The sequence below is a fragment of the Ranitomeya variabilis genome, chromosome 2, assembly GCF_051348905.1.
Source record: "Ranitomeya variabilis isolate aRanVar5 chromosome 2, aRanVar5.hap1, whole genome shotgun sequence".
In the NCBI taxonomy this organism is placed as follows: Eukaryota; Metazoa; Chordata; class Amphibia; order Anura; family Dendrobatidae; genus Ranitomeya; species Ranitomeya variabilis.
The window spans coordinates 770551179-770574989 of NC_135233.1; the positions used below are offsets into that span (position 1 = coordinate 770551179).

At 44.4% G+C, this 23811-nt stretch overlaps 2 protein-coding genes across 2 annotated transcripts in view; one reads left to right on the plus strand and one right to left on the minus strand.

The window, feature by feature from the left end:
* PM20D2 (peptidase M20 domain containing 2) overlaps positions 1-762 on the minus strand; it is a 44677-nt gene extending 43915 nt beyond the window's left edge. The window contains exon 1 of the mRNA XM_077289738.1: positions 172-762. Within this exon, the coding sequence (XP_077145853.1) occupies positions 172-708 (537 nt within the window). The 5' untranslated portion in view covers positions 709-762. The remainder of the gene's footprint in view (positions 1-171) is intronic.
* LOC143807803 (uncharacterized) lies at positions 713-23811 on the plus strand. The gene is made up of 4 exons (XM_077289739.1): positions 713-778; positions 20633-20774; positions 21156-21460; positions 22246-23811. The coding sequence occupies exons 1-4, from the start codon at positions 737-739 to the stop codon at positions 22246-22248; spliced, it is 492 nt and encodes a 163-aa protein (XP_077145854.1). The 5' UTR covers positions 713-736; the 3' UTR covers positions 22249-23811.

Here is a 23811-nt window from a genome sequence, read left to right on the forward strand (position 1 = left end):
GGCTGGCTCTCTGATGGCCCCACACCATGTTGTTGATGCTGGACCCCTTTCTAATGGCTGGCTCTCTAATTGCCCCACACCATGTTGTTGATGCTGGCTCACTCTTATGGGCGAGTGCCTGCCTGGGCCACTGAAGTCTCCCCTACTTTAGGACCCCCAATCCCTACAGACCTGGATATGCCGCGGTGGTCGCACTTCCTCCAGCGCGCCCCTCAGTCCTAACGCAGCAGCTGCCCCGACCTCAGCGATCAGGTTGTGCCCGCAGGCGTGCCCGAGCTCTGGCAGGGCGTCATACTCGCAGAGAAAGCCCACATGCAGGCGAGGGCAGTCCGTGGGCTCCGCGGTCCAGTGCGCCCGGAATGCAGTGTCCAGATGGTAGCGCGGCTGCACCTGCCATGCCCGGCTGGAGAAGAAGCTGCAGAGGCGCTGGTGAGCCGTGTGCTCCTGGTAGGCCAGCTCCGGCGTCCCCCATATGTCCCGGCTGAGGGCATGCAGTTGCCCCGACTCTTGCTCTATCACGTCGCTCGCCCTCTGCTTGCACTGCTGGAGAAGAGCCATCTCACACGTCCGTCCTGCAGCAGGCGATGGCGACGTCTGGACTCTGGCAGCTCCGCTCCAGTACGGGGAAGCTGGCAGCGGGCTGTGTGACAGAGAAGGCGGTGTCTTCTGGGTAGTGTAGTCAGCTGCCCAGTATACTGCCCTTGGCATTAGCACAGCCCGGACTTCAGCTCCCAGGATGACCCGCGGCCTGCCTCCTAGGCGCAGTCTCAGAATACAGGTGCCGTTATTTTTTTTAGTGAAACCCAGCGCCTAGAGGCGATTAGATTCTATTTCTTAGATTTTAGCAGCTGTGTACAAACTGACATGGAAAATCCACATAGTTACTAAACCCGACGTATAAGGAGAACCTACATGCAGCTGGGACATAATACTATACATAGAGGGCCCCAGGGTCGGACTGAGGTGCCTAGGGCGGCTGCTAGGGCCCACAGGCAGAATGGATTCCAGGGGGCCCACAGGCAGAATGGATTCCAGGGGGCCCACAGGCAGAATGGATTCCAGGGGGCCCACAGGCAGAATGGATTCCAGGGGGCCCACAGGTAGAATGGATTCCAGGGGGGCCACAGGTAGAATGGATTCCAGGGTCCACAGGTAGAATGGATTCCAGGGGGCCCACAGGTAGAATGGATTCCAGGGGGCCCACAGGTAGAATGGATTCCAAGGGGCCCACAGGTAGAATGGATTCCAAGGGGCCCCACAGGTAGAATGGATTCCGGGGGGCCACGGGTAGAATGGATTCCAGGGGGCCCACAGGTAGAATGGATTCCAGGGGGGCCACAGGTAGAATGGATTCCAGGGGGGCCCACAGGTAGAATGGATTCCAGGGGGGCCCACAGGTAGAATGGATTCCAGGGGGGCCACAGGTAGAATGGATTCCAGGGGGCCCACAGGTAGAATGGATTCCAGGGTCCACAGGTAGAATGGATTCCAGGGGGCCCACAGGTAGAATGGATTCCAAGGGGCCCACAGGTAGAATGGATTCCAGGGGGCCCACAGGCAGAATGGATTCCAGGGGGCCCACAGGCAGAATGGATTCCAGGGGGCCCACAGGCAGAATGGATTCCAGGGGCCCACAGGCAGAATGGATTCCAGGGGGCCCACAGGTAGAATGGATTCCAAGGGGCCCACAGGTAGAATGGATTCCAAGGGGGCCCACAGGTAGAATGGATTCCGGGGGGGGCCACAGGTAGAATGGATTCCGGGGGGCCCACAGGTAGAATGGATTCCAGGGGTCCCACAGGTAGAATGGATTCCAGGGGGCCCACAGGTAGAATGGATTCCAGGGGGGCCCACAGGTAGAATGGATTCCAGGGGGGCCCACAGGTAGAATGGATTCCAGGGGGCCCACAGGTAGAATGGATTCCAGGGGGCCCACAGGTAGAATGGATTCCAGGGGGGCCACAGGTAGAATGGATTCCAGGGTCCACAGGTAGAATGGATTCCAGGGGGCCCACAGGTAGAATGGATTCCAAGGGGCCCACAGGCAGAATGGATTCCAGGGGGCCACAGGTAGAATGGATTCCAGGGGGCCCACAGGCAGAATGGATTCCAGGGGGCCCACAGGCAGAATGGATTCCAGGGGGCCCACAGGTAGAATGGATTCCAAGGGGGCCCACAGGTAGAATGGATTCCGGGGGGGCCACAGGTAGAATGGATTCCGGGGGGCCCACAGGTAGAATGGATTCCGGGGGTCCCACAGGTAGAATGGATTCCAAGGGGCCCACAGGTAGAATGGATTCCAGGGGGCCCACAGGTAGAATGGATTCCAAGGGGCCCACAGGCAGAATGGATTCCAGGGGGCCCACAGGTAGAATGGATTCGAGGGGGCCCACAGGTAGAATGGATTTGAGGGGGCCCACAGGTAGAATGGATTCCAGGGGGCCCACAGGTAGAATGGATTTGAGGGGGCCCACAGGTAGCATGAATTCCAGGGGGCCCACAGTTAGAATGGATTCCAGGGGGCCCACAGGTAGAATGGATTCCAGGGGGCCCACAGGTAGAATGGATTCCAAGGGGCCCACAGGTAGAATGGATTCCAGGGGGCCTACAGGTAGAATGGATTCCAGGGGGTCCACAGGTAGAATGGATTCCAGGGGGCCCACAGGTAGAATGGATTCCAGGGGGCCCACAGGTAGAATGGATTCCAGGGGGCCCACAGGTAGAATGGATTCCAGGGGGCCCACAGGTAGAATAGATTCCAGGGGGCCCACAGGTAGAATGGATTCCAGGGGGCCCACAGGTAGCATGGATTCCAGGGGGCACACAGTTAGAATGGATTCCAGGGGGCCCACAGGTAGAATGGATTCCGGGGCGGGGGCCACAGGTAGAATGGATTCCGGGGGGCCCACAGGCAGAATGGATTCCAAGGGGGCCCACAGGTAGAATGGATTCCGGGGGGGCCACAGGTAGAATGGATTCCGGGGGGCCCACAGGTAGAATGGATTCCGGGGGTCCCACAGGTAGAATGGATTCCAAGGGGCCCACAGGTAGAATGGATTCCAGGGGGCCCACAGGTAGAATGGATTCCAAGGGGCCCACAGGCAGAATGGATTCCAGGGGGCCCACAGGTAGAATGGATTCGAGGGGGCCCACAGGTAGAATGGATTTGAGGGGGCCCACAGGTAGAATGGATTCCAGGGGGCCCACAGGTAGAATGGATTTGAGGGGGCCCACAGGTAGCATGAATTCCAGGGGGCCCACAGTTAGAATGGATTCCAGGGGGCCCACAGGTAGAATGGATTCCAGGGGGCCCACAGGTAGAATGGATTCCAAGGGGCCCACAGGTAGAATGGATTCCAGGGGGCCTACAGGTAGAATGGATTCCAGGGGGTCCACAGGTAGAATGGATTCCAGGGGGCCCACAGGTAGAATGGATTCCAGGGGGCCCACAGGTAGAATGGATTCCAGGGGGCCCACAGGTAGAATGGATTCCAGGGGGCCCACAGGTAGAATAGATTCCAGGGGGCCCACAGGTAGAATGGATTCCAGGGGGCCCACAGGTAGCATGGATTCCAGGGGGCACACAGTTAGAATGGATTCCAGGGGGCCCACAGGTAGAATGGATTCCGGGGCGGGGGCCACAGGTAGAATGGATTCCGGGGGGCCCACAGGTAGAATGGATTCCGGGGGGGCCCACCCTGCTGCTACTGAGTATGGAGTCTTACTTGAACATATATGGGAGAATTTTAGCAGACACTACAGCTTGCAAAACAGAACCGTGTCGTGCACTGTGCTACATCAAAAGGGCTTTTAACTAAGAAACAAAGAATGTTTTTTTTTTCAGTTGAGCACTATGTCCGTCTTTAAAAAAAAAAAAAAAACTTTATGGGGACGAGCACGGTGTAATGAAATACAAAATTACAATATTGAAGGGGTTGTCCACTGCTCGTTGTCAATCATATTTCCCCCACATAAAATAATAACGCCTACACTCACCTCTGAGGCTGGCGCTGTTCCAGTGATGTCGGCACTGGGTCTCACCGGGCTGATTGGTTGCAATGCTCGCGTGGCATAATGTCACAAGAGCCCAGCAGTCAATTAGTGTTCGCTTTCACTCTCGGCTGATAGAAGCAGATGATGGCCAAATATCACAGCCATCATCTGCCGGGAAAGATGCAGGCTACGAGTGCGACCCTGCATCAAAGTCAGGGAGAAAACTTAGAACGGACATAGTATATCATAAGTCGTTAAGGAGCTAATTTTTTTGCATATACGGATATTCTTTGGATAGTCTAGGAAACAGTTCTGTGTCCTTGGGCAGTTTTCTCACAGAAAAATTCCACCATTGCCCTTCAGTGAACTCCAGCATCAGCATATGGTCTCCTCCTCCTCACAGTAGCTAAACTACAAGGTGATAGGAGAAGGGCTGGGAGCACCTTCAGGTCACAAGGTAGGGCTCATGAATGGGGAAAAATGGCTCCAGCGCTTACACAGCTCACAAGTGACAACATATCATCAGATCATCTTGCTGCTTGGTAAATATGATGGTTAGGGCCAGGGCCGGACTGGCCATCTGGCAATTCTGGCAAATGCCAGAAGGGCCTGTTTGGTCATGGGCCACCTTGTCTGCAACATTGTTAACAGAATCGGTGTTCTCAAGACACCCATACTGTTAAGAGTTGTGATGGAGCCCAAAGTCGCTGACTCAGTCACTTACCTCCGGATGGAGGCCACGGGTATCATTAGAAATATTGGTCTTGTAGTAAATCTTCCTTTCCTCTATCCATGGTAATATTACTAATATATCCCATCTGGTCCATGGGGACGGGGATAACATGGGCCTGTTTGATTGCAAATGCCAGGACTGAATTTCAGCCCCAGTCCGTACCTGGTTAGGGCTTCTGTATTCTGTGTGGGGAGGGAAAGGGTGTGGTAGAGCCACTTTCCCTTTAGTGCACTGTGTCCTTACTCTGCTGTGCTATTCCTAGTAAATGAAGTCAGACTGGCACCTCTATAAGCTGTCACTGATACTGACACCTCTGCTGACTGCTGGTGAGGTAGCAGTCTGACTTCATTTACTAGTGCTACCACAGCAGAGGTGGATGTGCCTCAACTGATCAGTGCATTGCTTAAGTCGGGCAAGAGGAGGTGACAAGATTTCATGATGCATTGCACACACTTAAGGCACTTAGTGCCAAAAGCAGCAAAACAACCCCAAAACATCTTTGAACCTCCACCATATTTGACTGTAGAACAATGTGCTTTACCAAACAGCTCTATCTTGGTCTCATCTGTCCACAAGATGCTTTCCCAGAAGGATTTTGGCCTATATTTTGGAAAAGTGCAGTCTAGGTTTATGTTTCTGTCAGCAGTGGGTCTTCCAGGGTCTCCTGCCATAGTGTTTCATTTCATATTTTTATAGATAGTTTGAGATTACACTGAGCCTACAAGACGGCTTGAATTTCCTTGGAACTTGATTGAGGTTGCTTATTCATCATCCAGACTATCCTGTGTCACAACCTTTCATCGGTTTTTCTCTGCCATCCACATCCAGGGAGATTAGCTACAGTGCCATTGTAGGAGGGTGGTGCTGTTATGGACAGTAAGGAACATGCTGTTACTTTAAGAGACTGCATCCCCTTGTCTGGCAGGATGGAATGTTCTGCTTCTCTCCTGGGATATACTGTGTGAATGAACTGGACTGTGCAGATGGCAGGGGTGGAGCCTGAACAGCTGTGTGATCTGAGGCTGCTGTAGAGAGAACTTTGTGCTGATAGCTGTAAGAGAGGAGAACTGTGTCCTAATATAGCTGCAAGAGAGGACCCCCAGCCTGTAACGGAGTGGACTTGTGAGATTTGACAGACTTTTCCGGGTGATGCGAGGGTGGCTGTCCTGTGTTGGTTCGAGGAGCCACAAAGATACGAGAAAGGGATTTACAGTTTCCAGGAGCACCTCCAGGACCCAGAAGCAAGGAGAAGACCACGTTTCACAGAGCTGGCAGAAAGCCGTGCGTACCACCATACTAGACTGTTGGGGGCCCCCCGGGACTGGATCTGAGTCCCCAACATCACCGTGAGTTTGTTCCTGTTTTGTGCACGTCAGGGCCTAGTGTAGGCTTCAACAGTCAGAAAACGGCAGCCGTGAGGCGTACTTGGTAAAGGCCAGGGAAGTTATACGTAGAGTAGCATCATTCTTTGTTTATTGTTTGCATTTACTTGTGTGATGTATATTGAGTCTGTAACAGATTGGAGCACTGTGCTATTTTTCGGACAAGCTAAAGAATATAACTCTTGTAAAATATCTTTTGCCATTGCATACCCCTGTTTGCATCTTCAACATCCACTTCATTCCTTGCCTTCCAGTAAATCTACCCTTTGTTGTTTGCACCTCATCTTGTGTACAGTAGTCTCCTGCACCGTGGTGGTCCCCCGGCCATCGGTTCGCCATGCGCTGTAAACTTCTTGATTATGTTGCGCAACATGGACAAAGGAACCTCAAGATCTCTAGAGATGGACTTATAACCTTGAGATTGTTAATATTTTTTAACAATTTTGGTTCTCAAGTCCTCAGACAGTTCTCTTCTCTTTCTGTTCTCACAGACACACACTGCAAAGACTGAGTCAACTTTTCCCCTTTTTATCTGGTTTCAGGTGTGATTTTTATATTGCTCACACTTGTTACTTACCAAAGGTGAGCTTGAACGAGCATCACATGCTTGAAACAAAGTTGTTTACCCACAATTTTGGGAAAATGCAAACAATTTTGTCTAGACCACTTTTGGAGTTTTGTGTGAAATTATGTTCAAATTGCCTTTTTTCTCTGTTTGTTTTTGTGTGTTGTTCCAATACACACAAGGGAAATAAACGTGTGTTTAATAATACATGTGTAATTGCAATAATTCTCAGGAAGAAATACTTCATTTTCTGGAACAATTTCAAGGGTACCAACACTTTTGTCCATGACTGTATTTATAGGGGGCTGTGGAAACATCATGCTATATGTAGAGGAGCTATGGGGCAATTATACTATATAAAAGGGGCTGTGGGGACATCATACTACATATGGAGGGTGTGTAGGGCCATCATACTGTATGTAAGGGCCTGTGGGAACATCACATTATATATAATGGGTTGTGGGGGTCATCATACTAGATCTAGGCAGCTGGCAGACCATCATATTGTATATAGGGGGCCTCATTATATAGGCAGCTGTGAGGATATCATATTGTATATAGGAGGGTCTGAGTGCCTCATAATGTATATAGAGAGCTTTCGGGGCCATCATGTATATAGGGGGCTGTGGGGCCATTAAACTGGATATAGGGAGCTGTGGGGACATTATATTGTATATAGAGGGCTGTGGAGCCATCATACTGTATGTATGGAGTTATGTCGGTATCCCTAGGACATTATTTGATTTAAATGGGAGCATTATTAGTTTTGCTTGGGGCACTCGAGGCATTATTACTTTTTGGTGGGCATTGTTACTTTAAGGGGGCCCTTAATTATATTTGCTGCTTGAAGGGAACACTTTGGATATTATAACATTCAAAAGACCATACAGGGTATTATTACTTTTTATGGGGCATTAATACTTTATATGGGACACTATTATTTAATTTTTTGGGGAATGGGTAATCATAGTAATGACACAATTTTTGAAGTATTGAAGTCACTGTTCTACGACAGAATTGCATACAGAATGGGGAGTTTTTGTAAGCTGAGAATAGGTGGGGATGGTACTGGAAATGTGAGAAGTCAAATGTGTCTTTCTTATACACACTACAGATACAAGTTGTAGATGGAAGATATCGTTAGGTCGGTGAGGCCCAGATAGAAAGGAAGAGAAAAGTGGCCAAACCCCATCAGAAATAATGTCAGCTGTAAGTGACTATATTATATAGACCTGAACCGTAATCATTTACATGTTCTACAGGACTGGTAGCTACTGTTATATAATATAACTTTTAATTATCATCAATAAAAATATACAAAATAATATACTACTCTACTACACTACACTTCAACAGGCCAAAAGGCACCGGTCATAAATTGTTTTGATGGTAGCCAGAAAAAATTATATCACAGGCCTTATTTTCCCCTATAATTTCCTACTTTGCCCCTACCTAATGCGGAGGTTGGCACCCTAACTTGAACGCAATATTAGTGCCCTCGCTCAACGACGGCTCCCCCTAAATATGCCCTGTTAATCCCTGTCTAGCCAGAAATGATGTCTGGTCATAGCCACTAGGGCTAAAATGTTAATAGTCAACAGAGAACACTATGAAAGGGGTGATTTAGGAAAGGTGAAGTAAAGAAGATCGATGGATTTAAAATAAGTGCTCAAGGGTGATGACTAATTTTCAATAACGGACACTTGTCCGATACAATTCATATAGAAATAGTGTCACCAAAATACCATTCAAAAAAAGACCACAAGGCAGATCACTGTTAACTAGAATTTAATTAGATATACCGTACTTTCAGTAAGACAAAAAAATAACTCTGTATGGTAACCAGGGTTTTAATCTTACATCTTAATCTTGACTTATTTACAGCTTAAACCATTTCATCTTGCCATGCCACACGTCCAATATCAGAGACAAAGTAGGCAGCCAATTTATCCCTCATTTGGGAAACTTCCACTGCAATCCTCAGAGGGTGAGCATGGTAATCCGGCAATATTGTATTAACAGGTTCCTCAAGTTCGAAGTGGGGTTGCTCTTTTGACAGGATGTAATTATGCAGAACAACACATGCTTTCACAACCTCAACAATTGTCTCTATTTTAAGATTGATTGGTGTTCCCAAAATGCGCCATTTAGCTGCCAGCAAACTGAAGGCTCACTCCACAGTTCTTCGTGCCCTTGATAGTCTGTAGTTGAAAATCCTTTTTGTGTGAATCAAGTCCCGACTCAAGTATGGTTTTATGAGGTTGGCACACACTTGAAACGCCTCATTCCAAATAACAACAAACGGTATTGGCGGTCCTTCAGTGTTCGGAAGTGGTTGTGGTGGTGGAAAATTAAAATTATTACCATACAAATGTTGTCCCATGTCAGAGTTTTTGAAAGTCTGTGAGTCATTTCCTCGTCCAAATGAGCCAACGTCAAAGGCGACAAATCCACACTCAGCATCCGCAATCACCATGAGAACAATGGAAAAGTATTTTTTATAATTGAGGTACTCAAATCCACTTCCAGCAGGTTTCAGAATCCAAATGTGTTTGCCGTCCATAGCCCCCACACAGTTTGGAAAATTACAAATTTCACTTAATTTTTCTGGTATTTTTCAGCCAGAGTTCAGTTGTGGGTTGGGGAGGAATTCTGCATGCAGAACGTCACACAATGCACAGCAGGTGTCTCCAACAATCCCAGAAAGGGTGGACAGTCCTATCCGAAATTGAATATGTAAAGATCTTAAGGTCTCTCTGGTAGCCAGGAATCTATGGAAAAGAAAATGGGAAAAAAAATCAGTACATGGCTTTTAGAACAATAATATTAATGACAGGTTTCTTTTTCAAAATTACATACCTTATGGTCACCAACAGACGTTCCTCAGCAGGAATTGCTCGCCGTAGCTGTGTGTCGTGCCTGGTGATAGATCCTCGCACACATTGTAGCAAGTCATCAAAGCTCAGTTGTGACATCCTGGTGTAGTCGATAAACTTCTGAGGGTTTGCACGCAGCTCGGTGTACAAGGAGTGATAGGCTCCACGGCTCTCTCGGACTTCAACGATGGGGTGTTGCCAGTAGCGACGATGACATCTCCGTCTTTCTCTTTTTCTTTCTTCATAGCAAGCAACAGCAAAGGCATAAGCCAAGTTGAAATCCAAATCCAGATTACGATATAAGCTTTCCATGCAGCAGGATACAGCAGCAAAAGATGAGGATTTCATCTGTACAGGGGTCTATATAGAGAATTTCCATGAGACACACCCATTGGACGTGGCTTGTGTCAAAAGAAATACCCCTGGAAAAGCATTGTCCTATCGAATGCATCCGCATAAATAACTCAAACGCATGTAAAAACGCATGCAAACGCTGCGGGGTTTTTGGCATCATGCGTAAGATGATGCGGATAAAAAATGATGCGTTTGCATCCGTTTTTACATGCATTTGCGCATGCGGATGATACCCTGCGCACATATATACGCAAATGTGAACTTAGCCTTACATCAGGGTTACCATCCAACTGTCACGGGTGTGTCAGGTGTGACAGACAACCTTCCTGGATTCAGCTATAGAAGGTCTTTGCGTTTAGCTCAAGCACCTTCTTAATTTTTGCGTCTCTGTTATGAAGCGATAGTCTTCTCCTTCTTCCCAAAAGTTGCCTCCACCTTCTGCTGCTAAACACACACATGGGCTGAAGGTTTAAATACATATACTTGCTGCAGCCTGGTGTGGGTGTTAGCTCATGCTTGCTTCAGTCTTGTTGGAAGTTCTAGCAGTCGGCTAGTGTCTTTCCCTGAGAACCCTTGGAGGATTGCTGGCGTGATATCTCGGTTGTCTTCTCAAGCTAAGTGTTTTCCCCCCATCTGTCTTCCCTCTCTGGCTTTAGTATTTGTGGGGAGTGACTAGCGCACCCCGTCCCCTCCCTATGTAGTGCCTATCTCTAGGGTCAGGCAGGGATTAGGTTCCTGCACGGCGATAGGTGCAGAACCTATATAGGGACATTTAGGGCAGACAGGGTGATTTTAGATCTACCTAGGGGTCTCCACTCCCCCCTTCCATAGTGTTTCGGCTCCCCCTTCCCTATTCCCATTGTTGTGCCCTTATCCTTATCCTGCACCCAGCGTGACACCAGCGGGGAAGTGACATGATTCAGATGAAACCCCCAAGGGATCCATTCACTATAATGCGGCAGAAGAGTAGCTACAGACTCTGCCTGGCCTCTGTTCAGCAGTGTCCTTCTTTTCAGATATGCACAAAACTGTGGCTGACCGCATTTTTATGCATGCCTAAAAAGATGGACGCTGCCAGATCATAGGTAGACGAGGCCACAGTGCCTCCATCTGCCTTACTATGCTGAATCTTCTGCCGGGGGTTCCGTCTGAATCACATATTTCATAGATTTACACGGAAATCCCGCTGAAAGAGCTCAGTGCAGAGCGTAGGATGTGAGCCGAGCCTTTCTGCGATCTTTGAGAGGCAGAATGAAAAAGTCTGTAGTAAGTCAAGAATTGTTTTTATTTATTTTTTACGCCGTTCCTTGTGCGGTATAAATGATTAGACGACTTTGTTATTTCAGTTGTGGTGATTGCAAAAATACCAGATGTTTTATTTTTTTTTTTGGAGCTGCTGTCACAAACTAAAACACGCGTTTTTTGCTAAAACTAGTTCTTGCATTGCCATATTTTGAGAGCGATAATTTTTCCATATTTCTGTCGACAGAGTCAGGTGAGGGCTTGTTTTTTTCCGGGACGAGTTGTCTTTTTTTTTATTGGTACCATTTTCGGACACATGACTTTTTTTATTGCTTTCTATTCCAACTTTTGTTAGAATGAACAAAAAACAGCAATTCAGGAACTGGATTTTGTTTTTTTTGCCATTCACTGTGTGGTAAAAGTGTTAAGACAGCTTTATTCTTCAGGTCTGTACAATTACAGCAATACCACATTTATGTAATTTGTTAATTTTTTGGCACTTTTACACAATAAAAACTATTTTATAGAAAAAAATTATTTTTGCATCGCTGTATTCTGAGAACTATATCTTTTAAATTTTTCTGCCGATGGAACTGGTAGCTTGTTTTTTGTGGGACAAGATGATGTTTTCAGCAATTTTTATTTAAATCCGTCTTTTTGATTGCTTGTTATTACACTTTTTTTACCAGCATTTTTATTATTATGTCATTTAAAAAATATATATATGTATATTTTTTAACTTTTTTCCTTATTCCCTTTCACCTTTTTTGACTTTGATCACAGGTATAATGCATTGCAATGCATTATACTTATACACAAGCATCTTAGCCCACGCACTCAATCACAGACAGCATTTAGTGGGTTAAACAGTCTGAGTTGTATTACTAGGTAAACTCTGTGTAAGTTATTCTTAATATGTCTATTTATGGTTTTCTGTTGCACTGTTAGTACAGTAATTCCTAAATCCTCTCACTAGTGCAGTTGCTAGGCAAGTAGCTTAGTGGCTGGAGTCACCGATTGTCCAAAAGTTAGATACAAATATAATTCTAGTGAGAAGGGAAAAGGAGTTCTAGAGTTGCAGATTTGCAAGAAACATCCTGAGAGGACCAAAAGGGGTACAGCCAGAGGAGTATTTGAAGGGATTGCCGTTTCTTCCCCTGCCAGCTGGCTGGATAGCGATGGACTGACTGAAGGAGAACTCGTAGGATATCCTGAGGACTAAAACCCTTTAGGCAGATGGAATTTCCTGGTCTGCACAGCACCCTTAGACTACACAGATGCTACGCTGTGGATGCAGAAGTACGGGCCTGGAGATTGGTTCCCCATGTTGGAGAACAGGAGTCCTACAAAATAATTAAGGTCTGAGGAAACAGGAATGTAGGGGTCTGCTGGGGAATACCAACTCACTGGGAGAATCTCTATTGTGTCAGTTTGGAGAACAGGATAGGCTCTGTTCACACTTGCCGAATGTCACACCTCATTTGCCTTTTTCCCTGTATCTGTTGCTAAACTTCCATCTGAGGGACTACATCGTTCTGCGCATATCTTCTCTACACCATCTGTAGCTGTGAAGCCCTTCTTGGCTGTTTCAAACAAGTAAAAGTTCCATCTGTTTGAAAAGTACATGTGCCTCAGCCTCCTCCATGGCTTCGCCAGGCATTGGGCATGGCCACCGCCGTAACGAGGGACAGAGAGGATCCAACCCATGCCCGGCGTACTGGAGGGTTATCACATCACCCTGCGCTCCAGTGTGCGCTACACTGGCACCATCCCTGTCTGTCACAGCAGGAGCTCGGTCATTAGCAGCATCAATCTCCTGCTTTGAACGGATTGACAGATCACAACACACTGAGTGCAGGGACCGACGTGATGGGTCCCCGCACTTCTTCCCGTGCCACTCGGCTGTCAGCGACAGCTGCCGGCAAAAAACTGTCATTGCGTGTTTACACACAATGACAGTTTAAAGTCATAAAGGACATATTACATCATGACATGCCATGTCCGCTATTGGTCGTAAAGGGGTTAATGAAGCTGAATGTACAGTTGTAAAAAAAAGCCACAAACAAACCAGATTCAAAATTGGCATCAATTTCAGTCTTTACTATATGGGAACATTACTAATTAAAAAGGTTATGTAGGCTTGGGACAAAAGTCTAGTCACTCTATGTGACTGCAAACTGCTGAATCATTGCTGTATGTGGTGCGCACACTATGACAATTTTCAGGTATTCCCTGTGTGAGTCACGTGACTGCATGTATATGACTTGCATACTTGCGGTCACATGCTGACTGGACGTGTCCGGCTTATCTCAATTCACTTATATTGAGAGTAGCTGTGTGAGACTAGTCGGCATGTGATCAGAAGTATGCAAATCACATACATGCAATCACATGACCATAAGCGTGAAATGGAGGCCAGGGGGGGTAGTCGTTCCTGAGGGTGGCAGGACTGACACACCCTGGCCCTCCATCTCATAAACACATTGTTCCTTCTGTTGTGCATTTGGTGGTTCACTTTCTTGCACATCAGAGTCCTCTCCGGGCTGCTGGGGCTTCGTTCCTTTAAGCACCACGTAATGACAGGCAGAGTCCGCATTCAGTTCCAACAAAACAACTTTACTCATTTCTTTACACAGCTCGTCCAGTTTAGTCACAGAGGTAACACAAGATTCTTTACAAAGGATAACCTTCCCTTTTCCTGTGCTGTCCCTCACTCCTCCAGGAATATCGCACGGTCGTACCATCGCCTTCGGTACCACAGCTTCCTGACTGGCCAGCCTAACTCGCTTCAGGAGTTCTCCGTCCATTTCGCCCCAGACATTTAGGATAGTTTCCATGACATTAGCTGCTACCATTTTGATGCTGCCCCATATTCCTCCACCACCGTGTGGCTGTCAGCCCATAGGCCCTGGACGGCTGGGCTCCCTAGCTTAAACATTGCGGGACACAACTGTTTTGTCCTGGCTCCCAGCCTTCTCTGACAAACTCCAGGAAGTTCCCCCAGGTTGCACCCAGTTGGCCCCTCCTAATTAACCAAATCCTATTAGTCTATCTTATCCTATTATGCTCCCCTCTAGTGGGCTAATCTAAATACATTATATATATATATATATATATATATATATATATATATATATATATATATATATAAATACTACAATACAAGGAATATACCGTATGTACATTACATTAGACATTATAGCAGCATTATAAGACATATGAGGAAATATGTATATATATATATATATATATATATATATATATATATATATATATATATACAGGACATTACACAACATAACCAGAAGAAATACACCAGTCCTTCAGGGACGTATGTAAGGAATGGGGGGCATGAACCAGTCTCTGTACACCCTTACTCACCTCCCTCCTTTAAATATGGTTGTCCCCAAATATGCAGTGCCGGTAGAATGTCATTCTAATATAAAACACATGTTTAGTTCTTATATAACTTTTTACATCCGGAGAAAGTCTTTTGGCTCCTCGTAGGAGTCCGTTTATTATTCAAGGGCCTAGAACAGGTGCCTGGTCACAGTCCTCCAGCTAGCATCTCAAGTCCAATTGTCTCCAGTCCTTTTTATGTCCAGGACCCAAGCACGTTCTCAGTCCATTTTGAGTTTCAACACAGTTCCAGCAGCTACAATCCATATTACACTGCCATCAAGTTACCTTTGGGGGTCTTCCCCCTCCCTCCTTTGCATGTAGTATGGCCCTCTAAGCACATGTGTGCTGCGTTTTCCTAGAAATAAAATGAAGGTTACACATATCAACTTTTAAAATACAGTCATGTGCAGCAGTCACGCGCAGTCCATTTACAATACTGAGTACACACTACCACTTCAATAAAGTGTAGAAAAGACGATACAAGCAAATATTAAAACATAATACATTTTATTAAATGTAATTTTAAAATCATGTAAAACACCAAAACAAGCTACTAGAGCCACACAAAAAGAAGAACACACAAGAGACGAGACCTATGGAAAATGCCAAAAAAGTATATGTATTCCAGGTATGAAAAACGTGTCAAAAAATAATAATGCTAACTTACGCACCTATACATGGATAAATAATCAGCCTAGAAATAATGATAACAATACCAATGCACCCTCAGAATACTGAAAAAGGCAACAAAAAGTGCCTAGTGCATAGTGCAAACAAAAGGCTGCATGTATATATAAAGAAGGTGCTATAAATATGCCAATTACACAAATGACAACTAAATAACTTAAAAGTTACCAAATCATGTGCGCATATATAGCCTAACACAGCAGATATAAGAATCAGTAATATATGATAATAAAGCGTCCTCAATTTTCTAGGTAACAAACCATGATTAGACTAATAACTTGAAGAAATAATATGTATAACAACCTAGCAAGTGCTTACAGAAAGTGCCTTGTGCTTTGTGCAAAATTTTTTTTTTATATAATGTAACACATGTATATCAATACAAAAAGTGCAAATGCTATAGTCTGCAAAAACCGGTCTATAAATCTTTACACAAGTGTGTTAAATGCGACAAAGACTGCAAATGTGGCCACTAAATGGAGGACTGACGTGAACACATGATCATACCTGAATGTAAGTAAGGGTGTAAGGTCCCAACTGCACGTGTGCTCTCACCCCGACAGCGCCGTTTCGCTAAATGCTTCCTCTATGGGGGCGTAGCTTTACATGGCAAAAGGAAGTGTATAAATACCAGAGGTAAAATGAAACTGAAAATTTAATTGGTGGGCAGAAGTGGGCGATTCTCCACTAGTAATTGTCTAGCCGGATAATGAAAAAATGACTTCCGGTCTCCGCGCTGGAACACAGGCAGAGACGCATGTAGGACCGTCTGCGCAGGACCGGAAAGTCAGGGCTGACTCAGAGTAGAAGCACACCTGTTGTGAATTCCGCTCTTGGGCTCCCTCCGGTGGTTGTAAGTGGCACTTTTGTGAGTTCTGCTCTTGGGCTCCCTCAGGTGGTTTTGAGTGGAACTGCTGCTCCTTGGATTTAGCAGTCACAGCTGCTTCCACTGATCGTCTTTCTGGCTCGGCTATTTATCCTGGCTCCATCCTTCAGCCTGGGCCAGTTGGCAATGGTTCCTGGTTGGATTCACATCTCTGCTTGGATTTCCCTGATATTCTGACCAGTTCAGCAAAGATAAGTCCTTGCTTGTTCTTTTGCTGTCCACATATTGTGGACTTTATCGTTCAGCTCTTTCTATGTTTTTTCTTGTCCAGCTTGTCAATATGGATTTATTCAGTTAAGCTGGAAGCTCTGGGAAGCAGATTTACCCTCCACACCTTTAGTCAGGTGTGGAGATTTTTGTAAACTCTGTGGTGGATTTTTCTAGTTTTTTTATACTGACCGCACAGTATTCTGTCCTGTTCTATCTATCTAGCAAGACTGGCCTCCTTTGCTACATTCTGATTTCATTCTGCGTATGTCATTTCCCTCTCCACTCACAGTCAATATTTGTGGGGGGCTGCCTTTCCTTTGGGGATTTTCTCTGAGGCAAGATAGCTTTTCTGTTTCCATCTTTAGGGGTAGTTAGTCCTCCGGCTGTGACGAGGTGTCTAGGGAGTGACAGGAACATCCCACGGCTACTTCTAGTGTTGTGATAAGCTCAGGAACTGCGGTTAGTACAGGTACCACCTCCTCCAGAGCTCGTCCCATGTTGCTCCTAAACCACCAGTTCATAACACACTCCCACCTCCCTTCAATGAAGACTACGGAACGAAAAGAAAATGAAATAAAAAAAGAAGCTGATGAGTGAAAATGTGACCTACTGCTGATGATGTGTGAATCAAATAAGGGGATGTGTCAAAAAGGCATAATTAAAGGGCATACTTATTAAAGAAAATGTGACCTAATATTAATAATGCATACATCAATAATGGGGTGTGTAGAGCGACATATTGATGCAATAATACAAATAATGTAAGTGACCTAAATAAATACACCCAAGATAAATAGTGATCCTAAAAATAATCTTAATAATAATATTACTGTGCACACTTGTACAAGCTTGCATAACCAGACATATCAGTATATGAACAGATACACATACAATAAATAGTGAGAATAATTAGTGAAAATAAATAAACAAAGAATAATATAAGTGTATATTCTATATACAAATATATTGTGTATATTACATATACAAAAATAATATAATAATAATAAAAATAATATAATAATGATAATAACAATATAGAAAATATGAAAATAAAATATGAAAATAAACAAAAACAAATAAATAAAAATAATAACAGACAGGTTCATGCCCCCCATTCCTTACATACGTCCCTGAAGGACTGGTGTATTTCTTCTGGTAATGTTTTTTTAGGGGCTTGGGAAAGATAAATTTTCATTAATAACCATCCCGATGGCATTGAACATTGAACATTAGAATGAGGAAAAAAGGCACGTGCTATATACTTAGCCCTGTCAGTCCACTAAGGTCGCCCCCTCGTCCCATGTGCTGCGGTGCAGCCAGGATAGAATGGAGTGTGGAGTTTGGAGACCCACGCATTCCGACACACCAGGTGTCTTTCTCAAGGTGAGTATATCCAATGTGCAGGAATACATTCTTTTTATAGTATCTAGATTACTTTACCATTGAAGCAGCTGCGGGAAGCAGATTACGGCTGTAGCGCCAGCGTGTGTGGCTGTTGACCCGGAAGCTGTAATAGCAAGGTCATAACATACAGAGCGCCTGCGCGTGTGTTTTTTTGCATGATCCTCTGCTTAGTTTCGTATGCGCCTGCGCGTTTAGGGAAAAACCCCCCTTGGGATGCGCTTGCGCGTCAGGTGTACTGCGCCTGAACCCTTCACATGCCATGATTTGCGTCTGCGCATTGTATGTCATACCGCAAGACGCTGGTGTATTCAGTGTAGGCAAAGGAATGGATATATTGCAGCCGTTATCTGCTTCCCGCAGCTGCTTCAATGGTAAAGTAATCTAGATACTATAAAAAGAATGTATTCCTGCACATTGGATATACTCACCTTGAGAAAGACACCTGGTGTGTCGGAACGCGTGGGTCTCCAAACTCCACACTCCATTCTATCCTGGCTGCACCGCTGCACATGGGACGAGGGGGCGACCTTAGTGGACTGACAGGGCTAAGTATATAGCACGTGCCTTTTTTCCTCATTCTATTAGGCAAACTATACTTTGATACAGATAAGAGGGAGACACAGGGCACCTATTTGTATATGAGAATGTTTGTAGACGCTATTTAAAGAGGTCTGGCATTTAATCTCCAGTATGTACTTCCATCTTTTGGACTAACAGCACCTAAAGTAGGAGCCCTATATAGACCTATTGCCTTCTACTACGTACTGGAGTATACCATAATAGAGCGTGCAGTGTATATTGGTCACAGGATCGCCACCTAATGGGTCCACATATTAGAACCTACATACTATTTATGTGATTTATGCAGGAATATTGTGATACAATTTATTTATGGTGCACCATTGTTTATAAGCCAGGTATTCTATATGTACATTTATATACCTTCAAATATTGTACCATGATAGGTTGGAGTGGATATGCACTCCACCAAGTGGACTGTATTTTTTAGATGTTTTTAAAAATTGTGTGTAATATTCTTGTGTGGAAATAAACTTTTGTACATTTTTTGCCTATATACTTGTGGTGTTCCTACCTTATTTGCATGTACCTTTCTCTTTAAAATTTCTTGTATACGTTCTACATGCTTGGTAGTGAACCCAGGTTATCTATTGGATATTACTCTATGGTGCCCACTTAAAAAGGTTTTTCTTGGCATTTGGTGTTGGACCCTGTTTAAGGGTTTTTTCTATAAGTGGAGGCACATTGGATTCAGTTACAAAATGGATTTAAGAGCCAGGGAAGCGGCTTGGCAAGCACAAATGAAAGATGTGTTCGGTTGTACAGATAGTGCAGCAAGTGTGAGCAGTTGTACCAATGATGGAGAATTTCAAAACTTAACCACAGATTTGACTAATTTGCATAAAAAATTGACTAAAACATGGTGGAATATGACCAGTTTGGTTGAATACAAAAGATTGGGACTGGTGCCCCGCGATCTTAGGGTCCAAATATTCCCAGCTTGGGAAGTGGATCAAGAGTTCAAAAATACTTGGGAAAATGGTCTTCAAAGATGCTCATATATTATCATTGATATGCTGGTAGAACAGGATAAATTGGTGCTAGCTAAAATAAAAGAAGACATAAAAAAGAAGGAAATAGAACTAGATACCTTCGATAGTAAGACACAAATAGATCCGTTTAAGACTCATTTACAGGAATTGATTGATAAATATGAGAAAGACATCATTAAGGGTAAGAAGATTAAATTCCAGCGGGACAAACTAGACATGGAGAGACAGAGGATGTACAGATGGACTCATCAAGGCAATAGGAGGGCATTCACTAGGACAACAGAGAAGGGGGCGAGACCAACTAATAATGAAGCAGGACCCAGTGCTAGTAGTGATTTTTTATCTACAGACACAAGCGACCGAGAAAGCAGTGTAGAAGGGGGAGAAGAAAACCCAAACAATCGCGCCAGAAAGAAAAACTACAATCTGAGGGCCTGGTCACCGAATACGAAGCGAACAACACGCTTCAACAATCGGAAACGGTTTTGAACATTCACCCCCCCTAGATAATATAGGCGAGGACAAGGAAGGGTTACGTATCATCAACCTTTCCACATATCAACTATCAGAAACAGAAACTAATTTACTCATGAAAGGCCTGTCCTTTTCACCTATGAGTGGCCTAGACAAATTCGAACTAACTAAAGACCTTTATCTTTTCTGCAGACAATTGACCTTTAAAATTTTATACCATCAGCCATCACTAGTAGATGACCTGCCAGATCAGGATAGACAAACATTTAGGGATCTATTGGACTTGCTTATGGAGAATGATGAGAATCAAAGCAGAAAAAGATTTAGTGGCAGATTACCATCTCAGGCAACCCCTAAGTTCTCTATGTTTCCAGCTATTCAGATATTTTTTGAAACCACATGTAGAGACATAAAAGGACTTCAACTAGATAGGAATGGTCAAAATAATCTGACACAGGAAGAAAAACGGGCACTATCTAAATTGAAAAACAATGACCTAATAGAAATTAAGGAGGCAGATAAGGGCGGGAACATCGTATTGTGGCCCAAAGATATGTACTGCCAGGAAGCAAGACGCCAATTGGAGAATACTCAATATTACCAAAAATTACCAACTGACCCAACTCCAATTTTCAAAATGCAATTGGACAAACTTATTTCAAGGGTCTTCTCCTCTGGCATCATAAACAAAAAAGAAAGGGACTTCATGCTAACAACCCACCCAGTGATTCCAACATTCTATCTGGTACCAAAAATTCACAAGTCCATCAATAAGCCGCCAGGTAGACCTATTATCTCTGGGTTGGGGGGTCTATATGAGAAACCATGCTCTTACCCTGATTATTTTTTGCAGCCAATAGTGAAATCCCTGGACTCTTATGTACGAGATTCCTCTCGTCTTATAGAACTTTGTGAGACTTTGGAAGTTCCGGACAACGCAATTCTAGCAACGCTAGACGTGGAGGCCCTGTATACGAACATCGGACACGAACTAGGTATGATAACAACATCTTACTTTTTAAGTAAGCAATCCACAGGGGACAGGGCCCATGACACATTCATCTTGGAAATGCTCAAATTCGTACTCGAGAAAAACTATTTTGTGTTCGATAGAACTTTTTACAAGCAAGTCTCTGGCACAGCTATGGGGGCTAAATGTGCGCCCTCATATGCCAACCTCTTTATGGGGTGGTGGGAGGAGACTCATGTACAAAAACTAGAAGACTTCTCCATTTACGTAGTAAAATGGCTACGTTATATAGATGACATCATCTTAATCTGGTCAGGGATTTCAGAAGGACTTGTCTCCTTTGTTGCAGGGCTCAGTAACAACTGTTGGAATATTAAATTAACATCATTTTTCTCCCCTGTTTCAGTGGAGTTTCTGGATTTAAAATTAACGATAGTCCAGAATCGGATCATCACCACATTATTCCGGAAACAGACGGCCTCAAATAATCTTCTGCACTTCGAGAGCTTCCACCCAACACATCTGAGAAAAGGCATTCCGAAAGGACAATTCCTCAGACTCAGAAGGAATTGTAGTCGTACAGAGGACTTTTTGGAAGAATCTCGACAACTGACCCACAGATTCCGTGAACGAGGATATCCCCATAGAGTCATCTCAGGAGCATTTGAATTCTCAAGAGGGAAAACAAGAGAGGAGGCACTTTTACTACGGGTAAGACCCACAGTAAATACAATTAATTTAATCACAAAATATAATAATCAGTGGAATGATATTTACCGCATCCTAAACGCGAACTGGGGGATTCTGAAGAGTGAACCAAGATTAAGATCATTCATTGGGGATCGACCCAAGTTAGTGGCAAGAAGGGCAAAGAACCTAAAAGACTATCTATCCAATAGCCATTTTAGACGCCCCACTACAAAATTAAGAACAGGCCATTCAAACAAATGATCCTTCCCTTGTGGCAACTGTTCAATTTGCCCACGAATGATCGCAAATAGAGGCATCTCAGTCCGACATTTGTCCACACAGATACAATCTCAAGCGTACTTCAACTGTCGAACACGCAATGTAGTCTACGCATTGATCTGTGGTTGCGACAAAATTTATGTCGGACATACGACACAAGAGATACGACGGAGAACACAACAACACTTGTCAAATATAGCAATGGCTAGATCAGATAGATCCAAAGGGAAGGGGGTAAATCCAAACATAAGAGGGGGTGATATAACGGAGGAGCTCTTACGTCGGGAGGCTAGATGGATTTACCTACTGGGTAGTCTAGCACCGGATGGCCTGAACGAAGAGTTGCTTTATTCAGGCTTCTATAAAAAGAAGTAATCTAACAACTCCTCCTCCTGGTTCGCACACATTTGTGCACATTCAGTTGTACTTACAAGGGGGGTCCCAAAAATTTATATATATGCATGTGCACCTATATAAAGGCTCTGCATGTCTTCATGCACTTTTTTCTTTCCCTTCTTCCTTTACAGTAGAAATCAAAGAAATCATGAACAACAATAAAGAAAAGGCAACTTTTGGGTCCAGTCTTCAAAAACAGTGATGCCTAAAGATATTTGTTCAAATTATGCTTATGGACTACAATGTGTCTATATATTAATTACCTTTGAGGTATGCGTATACCAATTGAGATCAGTTATCGACTAATGGGCCTTGAAAGAGGCATTAGGTGTAAACCCCTGGGGGTTATGTAGAGCTATTTGTGTTCTAGTCTACATGGCCTCCCAAAAAGACACATTCAGTATGGGCATAGAGTTCCATTGAGTACAGTTTAAATTAGGGTATATATAAAAAATGCTGTTTATAAAAAACATTGTATGACAGATTGATATATAACTGGTATTGCACAGGCTCAGAGACTAAAGAATAATGTATGTCACGTGACACAATCTCCTCATAGCACATGATGAATGAAATGTACATGGAGTACGGGATCTAGGATATACAGCATCAACTGGGACATGTATTTGTAGGAGGTACCTTATTTGAATATTCTCAAATTAGCGGGGATATATAAGGAGATAAATTTGTATGCAATATATCCATTCCTTTGCCTACACTGAATACACCAGCGTCTTGCGGTATGACATACAATGCGCAGACGCAAATCATGGCATGTGAAGGGTTCAGGCGCAGTGCACCGGATGCGCAAGCGCATCCCAAGGGGGTTTTTTCCCTAAACGCGCAGGCGCATACGAAACTAAGCAGAGGATCATGCAAAAAAACACACGCGCAGGCGCTCTGTATGTTATGACCTTGCTATTACAGCTTCCGGGTCAACAGCCACACACGCTGGCGCTACAGCCGTAATCTGCTTCCCGCAGCTGCTTCAATGGTAAAGTAATCTAGATACTATAAAAAGAATGTATTCCTGCACATTGGATATACTCACCTTGAGAAAGACACCTGGTGTGTCGGAACGCGTGGGTCTCCAAACTCCACACTCCATTCTATCCTGGCTGCACCGCTGCACATGGGACGAGGGGGCGACCTTAGTGGACTGACAGGGCTAAGTATATAGCACGTGCCTTTTTTCCTCATTCTATCAGGCAAACTATACTTTGATACAGATAAGAGGGAGACACAGGGCACCTATTTGTATATGAGCATGTTTGTAGACGCTATTTAAAGAGGTCTGGCATTTAATCTCCAGTATGTACTTCCATCTTTTGGACTAACAGCACCTAAAGTAGGAGCCCTATATAGACCTATTGCCTTCTACTACGTACTGGAGTATACCATAATAGAGCGTGCAGTGTATATTGGTCACAGGATCGCCACCTAATGAGTCCACATATTAGAACCTACATACTATTTATGTAATTTATGCAGCAATATTGTGATACAATTTATTTATGGTGCACCATTGTTTATAAGCCAGGTATTCTATATGTACATTTATATACCTTCAAATATTGTACCATGATAGATTGGAGTGGATATGCACTCCACCAAGTGGACTGTATTTTTTAGATGTTTTTAAAAATTGTGTGTAATATTCTTGTGTGGAAATAAACTTTTGTACATTTTTTGCCTAT